We start from the raw sequence: 21053 nt of genomic DNA on the forward strand, positions 1-21053 counted from the left end.
AAGGAATCCTAAATTACCTGGTGTGGATTCCAGTCACTGTCAAATATTATAACAGTATCAGCTGCCTGAAGGTTCAAACCCAGACCTCCTGCTCTTGTGCTCAGCAGAAAAATAAAGTATTGGGAATTAGGCTCATTGAATTTCTTCAGCAGAGCTGCTCGATCTTCTGACTTTGTTGTTCCTAAAAAATAAATTAAAAAAAAAAGAATTCAGGAGTTCCTAGCCTGCAAATATCTGCTCATTATCCAGACTTCCAAACATATGCAATATTGATCCCAGGATTTACTTATACTGCTCTTGCAATGCAGAATGAATTTAGAGATGAGAATTTATGTTTTTTGAATGTACTAATCAATAGTTCTCTACTTGTGCTTTGCTTGGATAAAGTTTCAGGAACAACTATTTTTAAGACTGTTGGCATCTTAACTGAAGAATTACAATTGTTCTTGGTGAAAAAGCTGACTCTGATGAATTTGTCAACCAATTACGTGAAGATAAAATGAGTGAAATACATTTCTAAGCCGTTATATTTGAAAGCTAGTCTAAAGTAGTGGTGAAAATGTTGGCCTGGGAGTGAAGAGTGCCAGGGTCCAGTCTACGTTCAGCCTTAAAAACTTCAGTGACTTTGTACCAATCACTTTCTCAGTCTAACATATTTTACAGTGTTCTTTAGAGGAAAAGGAGGAGGAGAGAGCAATAGGGAGGGTGCTATAAGTTCATAAATGAAAGACTGGATATTAAAAGCATCTGATATTGTTGATTCTGGGATTATTTGTGTATTGATTATTGATAAGCACCTCCCAAGAACAAGTTCTCAAAAGTGGCTTGCTTGCTTATTTATATACATACATACATACATACATACATACATACTTTCAGCCATTTGTATGTCACCTCTGCTTATAGCTTGGGAAACAACATTAAAAGTAAGTCACAACATTTTTATGGTTGTTTGCACATAAGCAGAGGCAAGTTTCTCATACAGATGTTCTGCTCATAAGAAAGTGGAACATCTATTTGAAGCAAATCCAAGTGATTTCAAGTAAATCTTATTATTTATACAACTTCTGATTGTCCCGAAGAGTAACCACACTGCAGGAGCAGCTGTTTCCCTTCCCTACAAGTGTCTATAATCAGGAGTGACTCCAATAGGTCAGATAATAGTGGGCTGGGACAGGGGTAGGCAACCTCGGCTCTTTTATGACTCGTGGACTTCAACTCCCAGAATTCCTGAGTCAGCTATGCTGACTCAGGAATTCTGGGAGTTGAAGTCCACGAGTCATAAAAGAGCCGAGGTTGCCTACCCCTGGGCTAGGAGGACAAGGTGGCTTTCACAGTTCACATCTTTCCTCAAAGAGCTGATTTGATAGAAACCTCCTGTTCAATAATCCCGCTACCGCTACTGATGTCAGCAGCATTTTGCCTAACTCCCTTTTAGGGAAGAGTTAATTTCTATTTTTCTAACCGTTTTGTTTTGCTAAATATGCTTCTCAGAAATATATTTTTTTTTCTTGAAAGGAAAATGAAGTAAACACTTCACTTCCGGCCAGTGACCAAGTAGAGAGATAATATTTAATTAAATAGTACTTTATATATATTCATATAATCATAACTCCCTCCAGAAGCTCTTCTGCCTTGGAAGGCCTGTAGAGACATACTATAGTTTGTATAATTAACTTTAAACCTTTTAGTAAACTTCTCCCCTCAATCTTTTACTTAGTGAAGAATATCATATTAAGGATATTTTAACTTGGCAATACAACAGTGTTTTAGAGAACTGGATAAACGAATGGAAAAAATTCAGCAGAGTTTCTAGATTTTTGTCACATTATTATTTTGAAAGACAACCTTAAAATAATGAAACTATGAAAGGAACATGTTTGAAGCATTTGTGACCTCAGTCTTGATTGTAAGATCCCTGTAAAGTATCTCAATATCATTTATAGGAAGCTAACAATCTGAAACACCATTTCAAAAGCTGTCTGTAATTATTACTGTAATAATATAATATCAGCAAATAAAGAATGTTCTCAATCACTGAATGACAATAGCAATAAGTAATAAAAGTCCAGAATTTTAGACACGGCTTTCCCAGCCAAAATTTAGAGCCTTGGTTACAATAATACAAAATAGAGCTTGGTTTATTAGCAGCATATTAATTAAATAATGAGGTGTATTCCTATTGTGCTCTTTAAATGAACTCTAGATTCATCATAGACATTACCATCAAGTCGCAAATAAGCAAAGTTTCGAAAAGCAAAGTAATCTTCCATAATAGTCATAAGGGAGGTCATTTGACAGAAAAGAAGCACACGATGATTAGTGGCTCGCAACTTTGGTAGAATTCGATCAAGTAGCTCAAACTTCCCGGAAGCCCGATAAAGCTCAGCTCTGTGACGAAAGAAAAAAAATATACATACACAAGAATTGCTTTTATTTGTGTAGGTCTTTATTAACTCTCACTAATCTATTTTTCAAAATCAAGCCCAAAATCCAGAAAAAGAAAAATGCTCAAGCAAACCGACTAAATATTGTCCGGGAAGGAGGAAGGACTAGTTTTAGAAGGAAAGATATGTCTGAAAATAATCATTTTTAAAATGTAGTTTTCATTAACAATTTTTTTTAACAAAATAAAAGCCATAAGAGAAAATAAAGAGTAAAGAAAAATAATGATGAAAAAAGAAGATAGTAAAATAACATAAATTGAAAGAAAGATTATAAAGAAGCACCTTTCAATTTCCTTAGCAGCAATTATAAATATATTTATATTTTAACCTCTCTCTCCTCAGGTTACATCAAAATTTCATTCTTTCTCTAAGCTGCCCTTTTTTCCCCATCTTCATATCCATAAATCACATGTTTGTCTGGAAGTCTTTTTCACCTAGTTCATGGGTCGGCAACCTTAAACACTCAAAAGATCCACTTGGACCTGTTTCCCAGAGGGGGAAAAAAACATTGGGAGCCGCAAAACTCTTTCTCGTGCATGCATGCGCGCGCACACACAAGGAGAACTTGATTGAAGAGTTTAATTAAAAAGAAATAGATGCTGCTGTGCATGAGTTCACTCTCTCTCTCCCTCTCTCTCTCTCCTTCCCTCTCTCCGATCTTCTGCTCACCAGGCAAGCTGGCTTCATGCTGTTCTCGGAGAAGCTGACACACATTCCTATTGGGCTGGCTCTCCTGCCCTGCTTTCTGCTGCTTCCTGCTTCCTGTAGAGACGCAGCAAAGGCAAGAGCCCCGCCCAATAAGCCTGTCAGCTTCTCGAACAGCGTGAGTTACACACACACACACACAGAGGGGGGGAGCGCAAGTGCCTCTCTCTGTCTCTGCAAATGGCGGAGGACGACTGGGAGCCGCAGGAGAAGGCTGAAAGAGCCGTGTGCGGCTCCAGAGCCGCGGGTTGCCGACCCGTGAGCTAGTTAGTCCGGGGCTTCTAACAGTAGGAAAACTTCAGAATTCCAGTATTCAGTACAAACAGGAGGAATGGAAACTTCTATTTTATATGTTATCCATAGGCTTTCTAAGTGTCCAGAAGATTGTTTCTTCAACCTCTTCAACAATTTGCCTTTCGGAAGTTTGGATTTTTCTGAGGAGGACAGACTTTACACACAAGGTGTTATTTCTTCTTTTTCTAAAATTTGTAGATATAAAAAAGGCCATTTTCTTTGTATAATTTGAGTGTGACCTGACAAACTAACTTAAGCTTATACTCTGCAGTTAATCTCACTTTACCAAAGTGATATATTTCAGAGTAAACATATCCATAATAATTAACTGAAGGACCATCCCTCCTGCTGTGAATCTGCATAAGTCAGCAGAAGAAACCCTTCTGAAAATATTTCATAGCTACAAGCTCTATCTAGCATGTGGGAGAGGGCTTTTCCCATGTGACCCCTAGACTATGGAATGTACTCCCTAGGGTGTAGGTTTACCTTCCTATGTTTGTCACAATTTAGGAAACGGCTGAAAATCCATGCCTTTCCTCCAGCTTTGAAATGTGAATTGAATAGTATTTTCATTTCAATGATACCGATTTTAAGCTTCTCTTGATTTTATCTGTATTATTTCATGTTTGTTTTTTAATTTGTATTGTTAATTGCTGTAAACAGTTTTTAGTGTTTAAAGTCAAAAACAGTCAGTGTCTTAAATTAAAGCTTTTCTTACTTTCAGGAAAAAGTGTGAAACATATGTCTCCACTGGAAATTAAGGGAATATAATAGGGTTCTAATGTGCAGCCATGCAAAATTGGGATTTGCCCCCACTTAACTGATAGATCACCCAATATCTCCAGAAGAGATGCTTTGTGGCTATTACTGTTGCTTCTAAATATTTAATTGGCTAGGAGTTTTAATAATTTGTTTTCTCTTAAGCTGATTTGAATTTTACTTTTGTCTTATAACTTTTTCTAATATATATGCTTCTTTTGGTATTTTGATCTCTAATTATAACATCAACAAATAATGCAATAACCCTGGGATTTATTTGGCACTTAATAATATTCAGTTTATTAATTGTATTTATTTTATTCATTTATTTATTTAAAGATTTATATGTCTGCTCCTCTTAACTCCATTTCTTTTATCAATATGTTAATTTGGTGCTTTAGAAGTGTTTTATCATGCCTAGATCATGTCTTATTCTGATTTTTATGCCAATGTATTTTTGAATGGTTTGTGTTTCAATCTGAAATAACCCCATCTATTAATAAATTGGCCATAAATAAGTACAAAGTGAAAAAAATTACCCATTGATAACACCACTGGAATAACCCAAATGTTCAGCAAAGGATTCCTGCAAAATGATAACAATGAAACATTTAGCTTTTCCATATTAAAGATCTCTCAAATCCATCAGAAGAAATGCTTTACAATGCATAGGACCATGCACAAAATATCTCTCTTCCAATAATTGAAATAGCCACATTCTGTTCTAGGCCTCCACTTTGAAAAACATGGACAGTAAAATCAAATGGGAAGTACATAAACACACAGGGACAATGGGAATCAACTTGCAAAGCAGCCACATCAGCTGCAAAAAAACCCCAGCTTCTGAAATGAAATGAACAGAGTACTTATACTTACTTCTCACATTGTGAAATACCATTTGGATACTTTGCATAGTTCTAGAAATGAATCACTTAAAATGCATAAATTCAGCTTTGTAGTTCCAATGTTATTTAAAACAACGGATTTCAGAAGTTATATTTTTCTTTAAAAGCATAAAGGCATACTTAAGTTACATGAATTAGCTGGCAAACTTCATGCAATTGTTAAAGTGGTGGGGTCAATAAATAACGGGCAACTAACTGATTAGATCCCAAAGATGCTTTTCCAAGAAGCAACTGTTTTTCCTTGAAGACCTTTTATTTCCCATTCAAGAAGCTTTTTCATTTCTGCAATTGATTAAATGATCGCAACTAATCATTTCATTGGTAATCTATGAACAATTTTACAACATATGTGGGGACTTTCTGCTCTTTTTTGGTTAGATGTCAAGTTGTGTATGATAGCTGAACCTTGATTTCCACTTCCTTATTCCCAAATGAGTCAAGGTTCAAAATTGGAATAAATCAAATCATATTGAATTACACATCCTAGTTTTCAAGGAAGCAAGAAGGAAACCAGAAGTCTCATTTGTGATTTCTAGTTCATTATATCCCTCTGTGCAACCAGCAGCTCATCAACAGTTAAGTTAGGATAAGGCAGCAATTCTTACTCAGTGGAATTTGCAAGCACAGTGGAGGCATTTTCATATTCATGTGATTAAAAAGGTGTAAAATATTTCATGTCAGTCAGGATGACAAAAATTCTCTTGACTATATGAAAAAGTCAGTCATTTGATGATAGGCAAGGAATTTTAATTCGACATCCCCAAAAATAAACTTTCTGATGTCAAGTAATGGTTCAGAAATTCCAACATTTAGTTGATCTATACTGAAACTGTTTTCAAAAGATCTCAGTGAAAGAATAGAAAAATGCTACTTTAAGTGGGAATAACTGTGTGAATCCATCTAGAATGAAATGATTTACCTCAATATGTTGGAACATATATGGGTGATTGCATATTTTCCTCAGCTGCATGATGGTATTCATGAGTGTTTTGGCTCCACCTTTTCCCTGAGGAAGTAACATAAAGGTAGTTATGAACTGATAAAATCTGAGAAAATATTGTTCACTTAATATATGGCATATTTACCATATTCACAGCATAGTATATGCTTCTTCTAATGTATTATCTAGAGCTGTGCAGTTCTTTGAAAGAAGTGCTTTGTAACCAAAAATTTAGTAATAGAACACTCAACATAACTCTGTGACATTCTCAAATTGGTGAATTTTACAGATTGAAAGGACCTTTTTGTAAATCTTTTAAAGCAGCTGTGTTTTCTTCCAATATTCCATAGTTGTTTTGGAATACATTCTAAAATATATATTTCAGACAATTATTCAGGCTTGGTGAATGAATTAATGTTTATTATCAAAGTACAACATGTATAGAGTGAGATTGGCTTAGCCTCCCTTAGTGCCCCACCCCCACAACACACAGTGACAACAAACCCACCATCTTGTTACACCATGTGAGTTAATTGCAAAATACACCGGCCTTGCAAGTCAATCATACATAAGAGTTATTTCCCGTTCGGGAGCCTGACAGCCATGGATAGAAGCTGTTCTTCAGCCTGTTGGTACGGCTGGCTATACTCCTATATCTCCTACCTGGTGGTAGGAGAGTAAAGAGATACCGACCAGGGTGTGAATCGTCCCTGAGAATTTTCCCCACTCTTCCACGGCAGCGAGCCCTGGCGATGTCATCCAGTGGTGTCAGGGGACAGCCCACAATGTCTGTGCTGTGCTTACCACCCTCTGTAATACTTTTCTATCCGTGGCTGTCAGGCCAGCATACCAAACCACAAAACAGTGTGAGAGGACGCTGTCTATAGCAGACCGGTAAAAGAAGGTCATTAGCTGTTGTTCTACCCTGTTCTTCCGCAAGACCCTGAGGAAGTGGAGTCTCTGTTGGGCCTTTCTGGTCACCTGGGTTGTATTGACCTTCCAGGTAAGATCTTCACAGAGGTAGACTCCCAGGAACTTAATTTTTTTTTATTTTTTTATCCAAATTCTAAAGTACCTTTTGTAACTAGTTACCTATTTATGTTAATTCCAGTGCTGGTTACCCTCAGTTTAAGTTTCCAAAGCACTCCAGATTCCCTCCTTTTTCTCTTTTAATCCACCATTTGTTTATTTATTTTATTTTATTTTAATTCCATTTATATCCCGCCCTTCTCCGAAGACTCAGGGCGGCTTACAAGCTTAGCAGTAGCCTTCATTCTATGTATATGCCTGCTTATTAGGGCTTTCACACACACCCCAGCGGCATTATTACAAAGTCAGCTTATTGCCCCCAACAATCTGGGTCCTCATTTTACCTACCTCGGAAGGATGGAAGGCTGAGTCAACCTTGAGCCTGGTGGGATGCGAACCTGCACTAATTGCAGGCAGCTGGTGTTACTTAAGGAGGCATTAGCCCACTGCTCCACCAAGGCTTTAATAACAATCTAGGTCTCATATATAATGAATTAGTAATGTTTTGTTTTCCCCCTAGTTATACTCAAGAAAGCTCAAACCATTTATTTGTTAGAATTACTTTTTTGCATAGGGGAGTTTTATTCTAGAAAAGACAAGATGCCAGGAGTCTTCTCACCTTCTTGTCTTTCTCCGAGCCATCAGTAAGAAGGATTCCCTTGGCTTGCATGTGGCGATACAGAATCTTCTGCAGGGCTGCCATATCACACTTTATCACATATTCAACCTTGTACAAAAACATACAATAAATATTAAATAATGCGGCTTTTTCAAATCTTTTTAATAAATTCAAAAATCTATTAAAATGCCTGCACCATTCATTACAAAAAATTATATCTACCTGTAAGGATTTACAAAGCAACCTATTCAAAGTTATAAATTAGAACGCTAGCAAAACTAGATTATGCTGGTTCTTAACAATTGACTACAGGGGGAAAAATAACACAGAAAAGGTTAATTCTCTTGCTATGTCACAGACCTATTGCCTGATGTATCCCAACGGTTTTACTCTTACCTATTCCAAAGGTTATTTATATTTTATTAAAAAAAATATTAAAATGCATACTACTTTCTACATATTCAATGGAATAGTGATTGATGATATTTGCAAGTTTATTAATCCTTGAGATTATTATAATCAGAAGTACTATGCTATATCCACATATACTGGATCTCAGCTAAAAGGGCAGCAGGAAATTTTGCTAGAAAATGTGTAATAATATACTAAAGACACATGTGCGCATGCACGCGCACACATTACCACATGGTAAATTGAATAATCAAAGACCTGAAAAATAGTCCTCCTTTAATGACAGGAATTAGGACCAGGAATTCCATCACCAATGGCATGGCTGTAAAATAACTCCTGTATGATCCACAGGAGCAAAATCACTTTGACTTTGCTGCAGCTTTGAGGACTGGCTATAAGTCTCCTCATTCAGCATAAATTCAAATGGTCATGGAACAAATAGGTTGTTAATTAAGGACTACCTATACACCCCCTTCATGGATTACTGCCTTGTTGTGGCGAAGGGGCTTGCGTAATTCAATGAAGCTATGAGCTATGCCGTGCAGGGCCACCCAAGACGGAAAGGTCATAGCAGAGAGTTCTGACAAAACGTGATCCACTGGAGAAGGAAATGGCAACCCACTCCAGTATCTTTGCCATGAAAACCCTATGGACAGTACCAAAAGGCAAAACGATATGACGCTGGAAGATGAGCCCCTCAGGTCGGAAGGCGTCCAATATGCTACTGGGGAAGAGCAGAGGGCTAGTACTAGTAGTGCCAGAAAGAATGAAGCGATTGGGCCAAAGCCGAAAGGACGCTCAGCTGTGGATATGTCTGGTGGTGAAAGGAAAGTCCGATGCTGTAAAGATTCTTTCTCCATAGGAACCTGGAATGTAAGATCCATGAATCAAGGAAAGCTGGATGTGGTCAAACAAGAGATGACAAGACTGAACATCGACATCTTAGGAATCAGCGAACTAAAATGGACAGGAATGGGTGAATTTAATTCAGATGACCATCAGGTATACTACTGCGGGCAAGAATCCCTCAGAAGAAATGGAGTAGCCTTCATAGTCAATAAAAAAGTAGGAAAAGCAATACTGGGATACAACCCTCAAAATGACAGAATGATCTCAGTTCGAATCCAAGGCAAACCATTCAATATCACAGTAGTCCAAGTCTATGCCCCAACCACCAGTGCTGAAGAGGATGAAATTGACCGGTTCTATGAAGCCCTACAGCACCTTATAGAACTAACACCCAAAAATGATGTCCTTATCATCATGGGAGATTGGAATGCTAAAGTAGGAAGCCAAAAGATAACTGGAATAACAGGCACGTTTGGCCTTGGAGTACAAAATGAAGCAGGGCACAGGCTGATAGAATTTTGTCAAGAGAATACGATGGTCATAGCAAACACTCTTTTCCAACAACCCAAGAGACGGCTTTACACATGGACATCACCAGACGGTCAACACAGAAATCAGATTGACTATATGCTCTGCAGCCAAAGATGGAGAAGCTCTATACAGTCAGTAAAAACAAGACCAGGAGCTGACTGTGGCTCAGACCATGAGCTTCTTGTTGCAAAGTTTAGGCTTAAATTAAAGAAAGTAGGGAAAAGCGCTAGGCCAGTCAGGTATGAATTAAATCATATCCCTGTTGAATATACAGTAGAGGTGACAAATAGATTTAAGGAATTAGATCTGATAGACAGAGTGCCTGAAGAACTATGGACAGAGGTTCGCAACATTGTACAACAGGTAGCAACCAAAACCATCCCAAAGAAAAAGAAATGCAAGAAAGCAAAATGGCTGTCTGAGGAAGCTTTGCAAATAGCTGAGGAAAGGAGGGAAGCGAAAGGCAAGGGAGAAAAAGAAAGATATGCCCAATTAAATGCAGAATTCCAAAGAATAGCTAGAAGAGATAAGAATGCCTTCTTAAATGAACAATGCAAAGAAATAGAAAAAAACAATAGAATAGGGAGGACCAGAGATCTTTTCAAGAAAATTGGAGAGATGAAGGGAACGTTTCATGCAAAAATGGGCATGATAAAGGACCAAAATGGCAGGGACCTAACAGAAGCAGAAGAGATTAAGAAGAGGTGGCAAAATTACACAGAAGAACTATACAAGAATGAGCTTAACGTCCCTGATAATCACAATGAGGTGGTCACTGAGCTCGAGCCAGACATCCTAGAATGTGAAGTGAAGTGGGCCTTAGAAAAGCTGAGCAACAACAAAGCTAGTGGAGGTGACAGTATTCCAGCTGAGCTATTCAAAATCTTAAAAGACGATGCAGTAAAAGTGCTACACTCAATTTGCCAGCAAATTTGGAAAACTCAACAGTGGCCACAGGATTGGAAAAGATCAGTTTACATTCCAATTCCAAAGAAAGGCAGTGCCAAAGAATGTTCAAACTATCGCACCATTGCACTCATTTCTCATGCTAGTAAAGTTATGCTTAAAATTCTACAAGCTAGACTCCAGCAGTATGTGGATCGAGAACTACCAGAAGTACAGGCAGGATTTTGAAGAGGCAGAGGAACTAGAGATCAAATTGCTAACATACGCTGGATCATGGAGAAAGCTAGAGAGTTCCAGAAAAACATCTATTTCTGCTTCATTGACTATGCTAAAGCCTTTGATTGTGTGGATCATAACAAACTCTGGCAAGTCCTTAAAGAGATGGGCATACCAGACCATCTTATTTGTCTCTTGAGAAACCTATATGCAGGCCAAGAAGCAACAGTGAGAACTGGACACGGAACCACTGATTGGTTCAAAATTGGGAAAGGAGTCCGGCAAGGCTGTATACTGTCGCCTTGCCTATTTAACTTATATGCAGAGCACATCATGAGAAAGGCAGGGCTAGATGAATCAAAAGTTGGAATTAAGATTGCCGGAAGAAACATCAACAACCTAAGATATGCAGATGATACCACTCTAATGGCAGAAAGTGAAGAGGAACTAAAGAGCCTCTTGTTGCGAGTGAAGAAGGAGAGTGCAAAACTTGGGTTGAAACTAAACATTAAGAAAACCAAGATCATGGCATCTGGCCCTCTCAATTCCTGGCAAATAGATGGGGAAGAAATGGAGGTAGTGACAGATTTTATTTTCCTGGGCTCCAAGATCACTGCAGATGGGGAGTGTAGCCAAGAAATTAAAAGACGCTTGCTCCTGGGGAGGAAAGCCATGGCAAATCTAGACAGCACACTAAAAAGCAGAGACATCACCCTGCCAACAAAAGTGCGTATAGTCAAGGCTATGGTCTTCCCAGTTGCAATGTATGGCAGTGAAAGCTGGACCATAAGAAAGACTGAGCGCCAAAGAATTGAAGCCTTTGAACTATGGTGCTGGAGAAGACTCCTGCGAGTCCCTTGGACTGCAATGCGATCAAACCAGTCAGTCCTAGAGGAGATCAACCCTGACTTCTCTTTAGAAGGCCAGATCCTGAAGCTAAAACTCAAATACTTTGGCCATCTAATGAGAAGGAAGGACTCACTGGAGAAGAGCCTAATGCTGGGAAAGATTGAGGGCAATAGAAGAAGGGGACGACAGAGAATGAGGTGGCTGGATGGAGTCACTGAAGCAGTAGGCGTGAGCTTAAATGGACTCCAGAAGATGGTAGAGGACAGGAAGGCCTGGAGGAACATTGTCCATAGGGTCGCGATGGGTCGGACACGACTTCGCAACTAACAACAACAACCTATACATATTGTTTTTAAATGGATGGATCTAGCCCTAAATTATTTCCTACTTTACATTACTGATATTCTCTCAGTATAAAATAGGTAAAGCAAGATTCAGGACCCAGGCCAAATGTCTGCAGTTTCAGGCAAAGTTGACTAAGTTCTGACACAGGCATTTTGCAACCTGTGGCACCCATATTTATTTACTACAGGTAATTTAACAGAGCTTCATCTTCCCAAACCTTTTCTGGTAACTGAGATTCGACCTCTTTCTTCAACCTTCTTAACAAAAAAGGTCTTAGAACTTTATGGAGACGCCGGATAATCAGAATAGTTTCCTCCTCATTTAAATCCACCTAAATGTAAAGATTAAAAAGAGAAAAGAGGGGGGGGGGAGAGGGAGAAGCACTTTTAAAAACAACACTTACACATTTCATTATTTTTCAATGCTAACAAACTCTTTATAAGCCTTCTTATATACTAACACAACTTAGTAGTGAGGAGTCCTTGGTGCTCTCTGAGCTTGCTTGTTTTCTTACAAACATTTCATTACCCTAACTAGGTAATATCATCAGTGCTAGTAAGGAGTACTGTTTGCTGTCAGTTTATATTCTGGTGTCTTGCCTGTGTAGGTAGTGGGGGCGGTCTTAGGGATGCCAGGGAATGTCTAGAAGATTGGCACTCTGGCAAATCAGCCATCAATAGACACACAGACATTAACAACATCTATAAACTATGCAAATGAGACAAGCAACTAGCCCCAAAGAGAAAACGACTCCAGCACCACGAGTAATCAGCACTCAGATCAGCATAGATTAACTCCAAGGTCACCTTCAGACCAACCCCAATCAAGAAACTGCCAAAGAGCCATTAGTAAACAACCCAACCAGAGAATCCTTAAAGACCGCCCCCACCCACCCAGACAGACAGGCAGGCAAGACACCAGAATATAAACAGGCAGCAAAGAGCACGCCTTACTACTGGTAGCCCTGATGATGTTACCTATTTAGGGTAATGAAATGTCTGCAAGAAAAGAAGCAAGCTCAGAGAGTACCAAGGACCCCTCATTTCAACCCTGCGCTACAAATATTCCCCTTCGTTGGTATAACTTAGTAGATTAAGAATGCATTAATTAGAAAGTTCACTGTATGGATGTACTATACCAGTTCCTATAAAACAGACTGTCCATTTAATATAACGTGCTACTCTAGCATTTTTAAAATAAATTGCTCAGTACCCTTTCTCCAGTCATGGCAAAAGGAGCATTGAACCACTGTTCAAAAGTGCTGCAGCTCTTGAAAATCGTGGGGAGGAGAAAATTAAGGAGAGCCCAAAGTTCAGGTAGTTTGTTTTGCAATGGCGTTCCTGTCAAGAGGATCCTTCTTGGTGCCACATAATGAGTATTGAGCACCTGAGTCAGCTTACAGTGATGGTTCTTCATTCGGTGACCTTCATCTACAATCATATATTTCCACCGAATCTGTGGAAACACAGAAAATACTTGGTAGGAAATTATTTATATTGAGGTTCTAACCTGTGAAATCATTAAGATTAGATACAACTCAAGCCTTCAAAACTCGGACTTAATTTCAAAGTATGTGATAATTAGTACATATTTTTGCACAATATCAACAAACAGCCACTAAAATTGGAATGCATCAAGTGTACCTCACAAAGTGCATCACGTCTACCTTCAAAGGCATATTAAATTAATATAATGCTATATAAAAGCAAATACTCAATAAAATTTAGACTGAACGGCTTGATTTTATTTATTTATTTATTTATTCATAAATTCCTAAGCTATCCATCTCCAACTCTGAGTGGCTTCACAAAGTTAAAAGATCAAAAGCTCCATAAAAATGAGCAACACTCATAACATGACAAATCAAGGGAAGAAAAATCTTAGTTACAGTTCATAGGGGCTTATCCATCCATCCTAAACCAGGTTAATCCTTAAGGATTAAACCCTTTAACCAAAGCCAAAGAGAAAAAACAGGTTTTTAAAGAATGCTCCAATGTGGGGGCGATACAAATTTGCAGGGGGGATACTATTCCACAGGGACATATGCAGTAATGGATAATGAAAGAAAATAAAAATACTGGCTTCACATCCTTTAATTAAACATTCTTATATGTTTAATTAATTTTATACATTTAAACGCTAAATGCAGATTAAGTTCATGACTCAAAGAAAATTCCAGAAGGTGAATTGATGCAATTTAATAGATTCAGTTATATAATAAGTATCAGCCCAATAAACTTTAGTTCCCAGTATAGTTGGGAAGAGCTGCTGAAACCTGATCCATTTATACTTAGTATCACTTTGCAAGGGAGGAGGAACAATGTAAGGAAGTAAGAAACAGAGTCAATGAATGAATGAGACCGTACCCCTTAATATTTTATTGAGGAATCTTGAAAAACATTATCAGGAGCTTTATGTGTCCAGTACCATACATATTTAATTCCAGGCAATTTTTTATTTAGCCCTCCTTTCATTTGCACTAACATTCTCCACAGTAAATTCAGCTGACTGAACTGGCAGGGGAAAAAAACCTTTCTTAAAACTGATATGAGAGGATTGGGAGCCTCCCAATGCAAATGTATGAAGAGATGGAAATTCCAAATGTGGAATTTCAGCACCTCAATTTATGACCACAGTTGAACCCAAAATTAATGTTGCTAAGTGACACACTTGTTAAGTGAATCACAGTGGCTGTTAAGTTAGTCACATGGTTGTTAAGTGAAGCTGGCTTCCCCAGTGACACTGCTTGTCAGTAGGCCACAAAAGGTGATCACATGATCCTAGGACACAGTAAAGTAAAATGTTCCCCCGCACATGCGTGCTAGTCGTTTCCGACTCTAGGGGCCGGTGCTCATCTCCGTTTCAAAGCCGAAGAGCCAGCGCTTGTCCGAGGACGTCTCTGTGGTCATGTGGACAGCATGACTAGACGCCAAAGGCGCACGGAACGCTGTTACCTTCCCACCATAGTGGTCCCTATTTTTCTACTTGCATTTTTACGTGCTTTCGAACTGCTAGGTTGGCAGAAGCTGGGACGAGTAACAGGCGCTCACTCTGTTACGCGGCACTCGGGATTTGACCTGCCAAACTGCCGACCATCTGATCGACAAGCTCAGCGTCCTAACCCACTGAGCCACTGCGTCCCTCGGACACAGTAGCTGTCATTAATACAAAGCACTTCCCAAGCAAATTTTAATCCTGTGACCAAGGGGGATGCTGCAACAATTGTAAGTGTAAAAAAACGGCCACAAGGCATTTTTTCAGTGACATTGTAACGTCGAATAGCCACTAAATGAATGGTTGTTAAGTTGAAGACTACCTGTATTTTGTGGGGTGGTTTGATAGTTTATTTTGCAAAGTGCTCTTTAATACTGGTTCCCAGAAAGGGGAAAAAATAGCTTGAAATTTTTTGACGTTTACTATTGCAAACGCTGCTGATTTAAAAAAAAAATGTACATGCTCTGAAATGCAGCAGAGGGAATTGGAGAGAGATATGACAAATGATAGTAGATTCCATTATTTAATTACCTTTACTTTAATAAAATAATTCTGGAAAACATTGTAATTTCCAAAGATGGGCTCAAAAGATTTTCAGTTACCGTATCTTAACACACACGTGAAATGGATGGTTCAAATTTCAATCTGTTCTCTGTTATCTTTCTACATCTGGAAAACGATAACAAAGCCCGATTCTTTTTTACCCCCCTTTCACTGTATTCATCTATGCTCAGAAACAAAGAGCTGCAGATAAAAACGGAATAGCAGGGTTCCAGGTAAATGGGTTACAGCAGAGAGATGTGGTGGTGGCTATTCTGCTTGACAAAAAAACAACAGTGTGGAATTTACGGGATCCATAGGTAGCAAAATCTTTTCCCTCACCGGCTATCCTGAAAGGACACAGCAGGAACAGAGATGGTGAATGGGATGGGAAAAAGGCAAAGCAATTTAGAAAAATACAGAACTTTTAAAGACAATAGTGATTATGGACCCTTCAGGTTTGGTATAATCCTTGCTAACTGAGAGTGGAGGAAGCCAAAAAGAGAAAGAAAAAGAAAAAGAAAAAAAGCTAGCCATCAAGAAAAGTCCCAAATATAATAGTACCTTAGCAAGAATGTGTTTGTCCTTTATGATGTATTCATATGTAGTCAAAAGAACGTTAAATTTCCCACTACGTAGCTGAGGTACAAGCGATCGGCGCATAGCAGGTGTACCCTGAAAAAAAAAGGGAAAGAAAAAAAATCGCATCAAGGTATTATTCACTAAAAAAAAAAGGATAGCTGGGAGATGGATAGAAAAGGGCACCAGGGCGTGCCTAATATATTATTAGTATTTCTAATCCATTCAAGAGGAAGCCAAAGAGAAAAAGGAATGTGGATGGGATCTTTACAAATGCATTCAGTAGGTCTGCTGTAAGGAGGAAAAACTAACTTCCTCTTGTCTTTCATTGACAGAACCCCCCCCCCCCAATGAATCTTTTCATCAATAAGCGACACCCTGTTGATCAACAACAACTGAAAAAGCATCGCTCAGATAGCAGTCTTACGCTACAGTCAATCTCATCCCTCTCTCTCTCCAGCCTGTTTTATAACAACAACTGTAACTAAAGGACTCCAATGTGGACTAATTCACTATGCTACAATCTGGCATTAACATTATTTACATTTTTTTTTTTTAAAAAAAAAAGAAAACTAGGCAAGAATGTACTAATGTATTGTAATTATGATCCTGATTACTTGGAACAGAGCACAATGGAATGAGTATTAACCATTTTCTTATGTATTTCAATTCCTGAAATTACTTGTGGGATATTACAAATCAGGGGACAGACTTCTACAGCACAGCAACACTTTACGTTCAAGTAAAATTGCTCAGTGAACCTGAGTGAATAGCTAGCCATCTTTACACTGATATATAAAAAATCCAAACCTTGTAAGAAATCTTCACCACAGAAGGGGCCCATTTGTCAAACTCGTATGTCCAGTTGGATAAAGTCCTATATAAAAGATTTAAGATTGCACAGTATATTAAAACTGCATCAAACATAAAATTCTGCAGCCTGGTTTTTAATCTCCAAGATGCAAGGTTTTTAACAAATTGAAACCTGTAAACCACGTTGCACCTCCTTCCTGTAACAGTGGATTGCTCTCCCATCATGTCAAAAGTGCTACCTGGGTTTCAGATCAGAATTTGTCCATTTGTTTCTAAAAAATTATTCTATGTGTACATAAACTTGTCTAGTCTAGTCTAAACTGATTTCTTGTGGATTTTATGAATCTCAACTTCACTTTTAAGGGCCTATTCACAAAGCTGAAAGAAGCAATGACATAACATATACTCCTAACGCAGGGGTAGGCAACCTTGGCTCTTTTATGACTCGTGGACTTCCACAAGTCATAAAAGAGCCAAGGTTGCCTACCCATGTCCTAATGCATTTTTATACTTAGATCCTTGCTTCCAAGTTCTCTTTAAAAAACAGAAACCTCAATTAATACACACAGAAAATGTGCACACTGGTCCTATATACTGGGTGTCTAGCTGGGTTTCTAAACACATACGCTAACACCATCAGCAGTATTCTTATGTGCATGGATGTGTCAAAAGATCAGCACATGTTTAATGCAAAGATCAAAAGGATTCTGACAAATGAAAAATTTGGAAATGTATCAGAACACATTGTGCAGGTTAAAAGAAAATAATCAGGCCTACGGAAGAAAAAAAAATTCTCTTGATATTCCTATTTCTTTATTCCAAAGACAGATAATCTGCAGTTCTATAGCTTTCTCTCCACCAATGGATACCTCAAACGTATGCCTAACTGTTAAATAATATAATTGTTGCAGCCACAATAAACCATAATATGGTTCACTGATAGTTATTTATTCTGATGCAAAATCTCAGCCAATACGTTTGATTGGAGAGACTATAAAACCAAACCTGCAGACATATTGCAGCACATGTATAAACAGATATCTGACTTTAAAGTGGCATAGCTGATTTTAATTAAAATTATTGGCCTTACAAGAATCTTTTCAAAGATTGCATGAGAGACAACAGAGCAAAACGGGGTTTACAGTTATTTCTTTCAAAACCAATTTTATACTGACACTTGATTAATTGCAAAGATGGATTAGTTAAGGAAGAAAAATGATAATCACCACAATCACCAAATGAGCAGCATTGCAATTCCACAATTCTCATTCAGCATAAGTTAACCGGGAATTTGTGGAGTTGTAGTCCCAGCATATCCAAAATTTGTGGCTGGTGGGACAAAAAAGATTTGAGTAACTCTCAAGAAGAATGTGAGAATCCTCAAGAAGGATATTTTGGAATGCAGCCAGTCTCAGGTAAAAAAAAACATGTTCTGTCTTGTGAATAGAGTTAGGGTGACTAAAAGATGCAATACTGTACATTTCAACTGCTATAAGCTATCTGGTTTCCAATCTCACAAAATCCATACATAAGGAAGGGAAGGCAATCCATAACATGCAGGCAGCATACTCTAGTGTGTGCTTTATTCAGTCATTAAAGGTAAAGAAAAAAAGTACATGTTGTTAATGAACCAATCACAGGAAAATATCATTAGGAAGAATTTGCCTACTTACGAGAGGGGAACAATGATGAGATAAGGTCCATTAAGCCTTTTGTGGTCCATCAGGTAAGTGATGAGCGCAATCGTCTGTATGGTCTTTCCTAGCCCCATTTCGTCAGCTAAAATTCCATTCAAATTGTTATTATACAAGGAAACCATCCATTCCAGGCCCTGGACCTGAAATACAATAAAATTGCCTCAGTTATCTGTAACAGTAATATTTTCTTATTTTAACATCTCTGCTTTGGAGTTATAGTGCTTTGGTGCTGACTGCAAGTAGCATAATGATAAAGAAAACATCAAAAATCTCCCTTACAAGAATAACTGTTGCTATACATTCCAAGTCTTAGTATTCTTTTGCTCTGAAAACCAATCTGTGGTTCAGGCAGTGTTAAATATTAATACGGCCCACATTGTGACATAGTTCAAGCTTTCAGTAGTCAGCATAGGCTTCAAATTTATATTTTCATGGTGCTATAGATCTATTTGATAGCATTTAGAGCAATACAGTACAGTTCCTAATCTCCAACTTGCACATTACAATGAAACTGTCCTGAATATTGTTTGAAAATGAATTATAAATGATAGAATTGATTCAATATTGCTGTGTTGCAACAAAACAAGGTTACTTTCACATTTTTAACTGGTAGAAGTAGTCAATGAAACATTGCAGCTAAATGAAGTGGATTTCAAAAATAACAATTAGTCCAATACAAAGTCAGACTTCAGAACATACGTTCTCTCATACTTTCCTTCACTAGTTTAATTTTCTATTCATGTTTCCCAGGAGAGCTAAGCAATTTTCAAACCAATCTGAACGGTGTGCTAGAAACTGCCCTCCAAAAGGACACAACCCAAATAACAACAACAACAACAACAACACTATTCCAGGTCATTGGATAAGACTAAATAGGTAGATAAAAATGCCCAATCCAGTCTGAACATCCAGTGACAAATCATAGTAAGAACAACAAATAAAAAGTTATAGAATGAGATGATAACATCAAAACAAAATGATCTGTCTTATTTGATTCATTTAAATTTAATGAAAATTAACCGAAATGCTATATGTGTAATCATACCTCACGCATTTCGTAATTTTTCTCACCCATCTGATTCAAAAATGCCACTTTTGGAAGAGTTCCATCAAGATTCTAAGGCTGCCCCGTGAGCCTAGGGATTTAGGCTGTGCACCTTTTACACATCCTATTGGTCTATTTTATTGTTTAGATTCAGTTCAGATTGTGACTGCACATCAAAGCATGAAGGTTTGTGCTAAACTTTATATCTCTGAAAACGCACAAAACGTGGTTGGGGCAATTTAATTACTGGGACAGATTATATTCAGCAAAGTGAATATAAAGAGAATGCTATCATGCAGTTGTATAGCATGATGCCAATTCAATCCCAGACAACAGCTATATAGACAGTCTTAATAATATCACTCTAAATGGAATACCGGCTTTACTTGGTAAAGCAGTTTTCTGATTTTTCGATATCCTTGACGTTACAGTTATGACAGACAGGGCAACCCCGGTGCCAATCTGCAGCAATGCTACTCACTGGCTTTATCAACTGCTGCTTCAACAATAACAGGTAAAAAAAACATTTTTTAAGTGTCATTAGCTAAACAAAAGATTAGCACTGGTAAATGTAATGTAAAATGTTTGTTTACGAGAAAGGCCTTGTAAACTTGGGAAACAGGAGGAAAAGCTGCCAGCTTGACAACTGGTGAAGATTTCTCAGCCCACAAAAGGAGAGGTGTGGAAGGTTTTTGAGTAGGGACCCCCCCTAGTTTTCCAGATAGCAAAAGGAAAGGATGGGAGAAATATTTTCAGATTTGCCAGATTCTATTAATTCAACCTTACAACATAGAATAAACAATCATGGCTGAGCTTCTTGTATGCCTACCCCAAATCAAGGCCTAAAGATATCCAGGAAAGAGGAACTGGGATCAGCTTGAGCCTGGTCCGTAACGTTACTTCGCACGATCCTTGGGCTGAAATTTGCATGATACATACACTGATTTTTGGCCTGCTACCAGTCCAGAAGTATGAGTTCATACAAGCACCATTGTTAAGAAAAATGGGCACTTGAAGCCGTTACCGGCTTTCAAGGGAACTCTCAAAAGCAAAATGTTTTCAAACCCTGTCCTAGGAAAACCTAGGATAAATGAAGGAAGCCTTAACTATCAAAGTTGAGACTTATGCAGGCAATTCAGTGGAGAAATAGCCAGAATCTGGTGTGCTTCAAAATATGGACCAGACAATGAAGGAAGGGAGGTATGCTTTTTAATGTGTTATGTGTTCTAAAAATATTAAAAAATATTCAAGGGTAGAATTCACAAATCATCCCATATCTTAACAGAATGATTTGGTAAATCTGAAATAGTCCAGCTTTTTTTTTTTAGGAGACTAATTAAGGGACGGTTTAGGGATCCCTGGCATGAAGTTCCCTTCGTCCTGTGCGCTCCCACAGGGAGGGCCTTCTCAGGGTGCCACCGGTAAAAGAATGCCGGCAGATAACACCCAGGGGGAGGGCCTTCTCTGAGGGGGCGCCTGCCCTTTGGAACCAGCTGCCCGTGGAGCTTAGGACTGCCCCCGACCTTCGATCATTTCGCCGAGACCTGAAGACCTGGCTCTTCGAGCTTTCCGGCGCAGGC

The 21053-nt window shown here is 38.3% G+C and overlaps 1 protein-coding gene across 5 annotated transcripts in view; it reads right to left on the reverse strand.

The window, feature by feature from the left end:
• The window catches only part of SMARCA2 (SWI/SNF related BAF chromatin remodeling complex subunit ATPase 2), a 131688-nt gene that overhangs the window by 40077 nt on the left and 70558 nt on the right, over positions 1 to 21053 (reverse strand). For 4 of the 5 annotated variants that reach the window (XM_083352521.1, XM_083352522.1, XM_083352523.1 and 1 more), the window contains 10 exons: positions 18405 to 18568; positions 16729 to 16795; positions 15904 to 16014; positions 13018 to 13260; positions 12023 to 12136; positions 7699 to 7806; positions 6030 to 6116; positions 4745 to 4791; positions 2225 to 2391; positions 18 to 181 (listed from right to left, as the gene is read on the reverse strand). In XM_083352521.1, the coding sequence (XP_083208647.1) occupies positions 18 to 181; positions 2225 to 2391; positions 4745 to 4791; positions 6030 to 6116; positions 7699 to 7806; positions 12023 to 12136; positions 13018 to 13260; positions 15904 to 16014; positions 16729 to 16795; positions 18405 to 18568 (1272 nt within the window). Of the gene's footprint in view, positions 1 to 17; positions 182 to 2224; positions 2392 to 4744; positions 4792 to 6029; positions 6117 to 7698; positions 7807 to 12022; positions 12137 to 13017; positions 13261 to 15903; positions 16015 to 16728; positions 16796 to 17957; positions 17975 to 18404; positions 18569 to 21053 lie in introns of those variants that run through there. The other variant, XM_083352525.1, reaches the window with a different exon arrangement.

Source organism: Vipera ursinii, assembly GCF_947247035.1.
Source record: "Vipera ursinii genome assembly, chromosome: 2".
Taxonomy (NCBI): Eukaryota; Metazoa; Chordata; class Lepidosauria; order Squamata; family Viperidae; genus Vipera; species Vipera ursinii.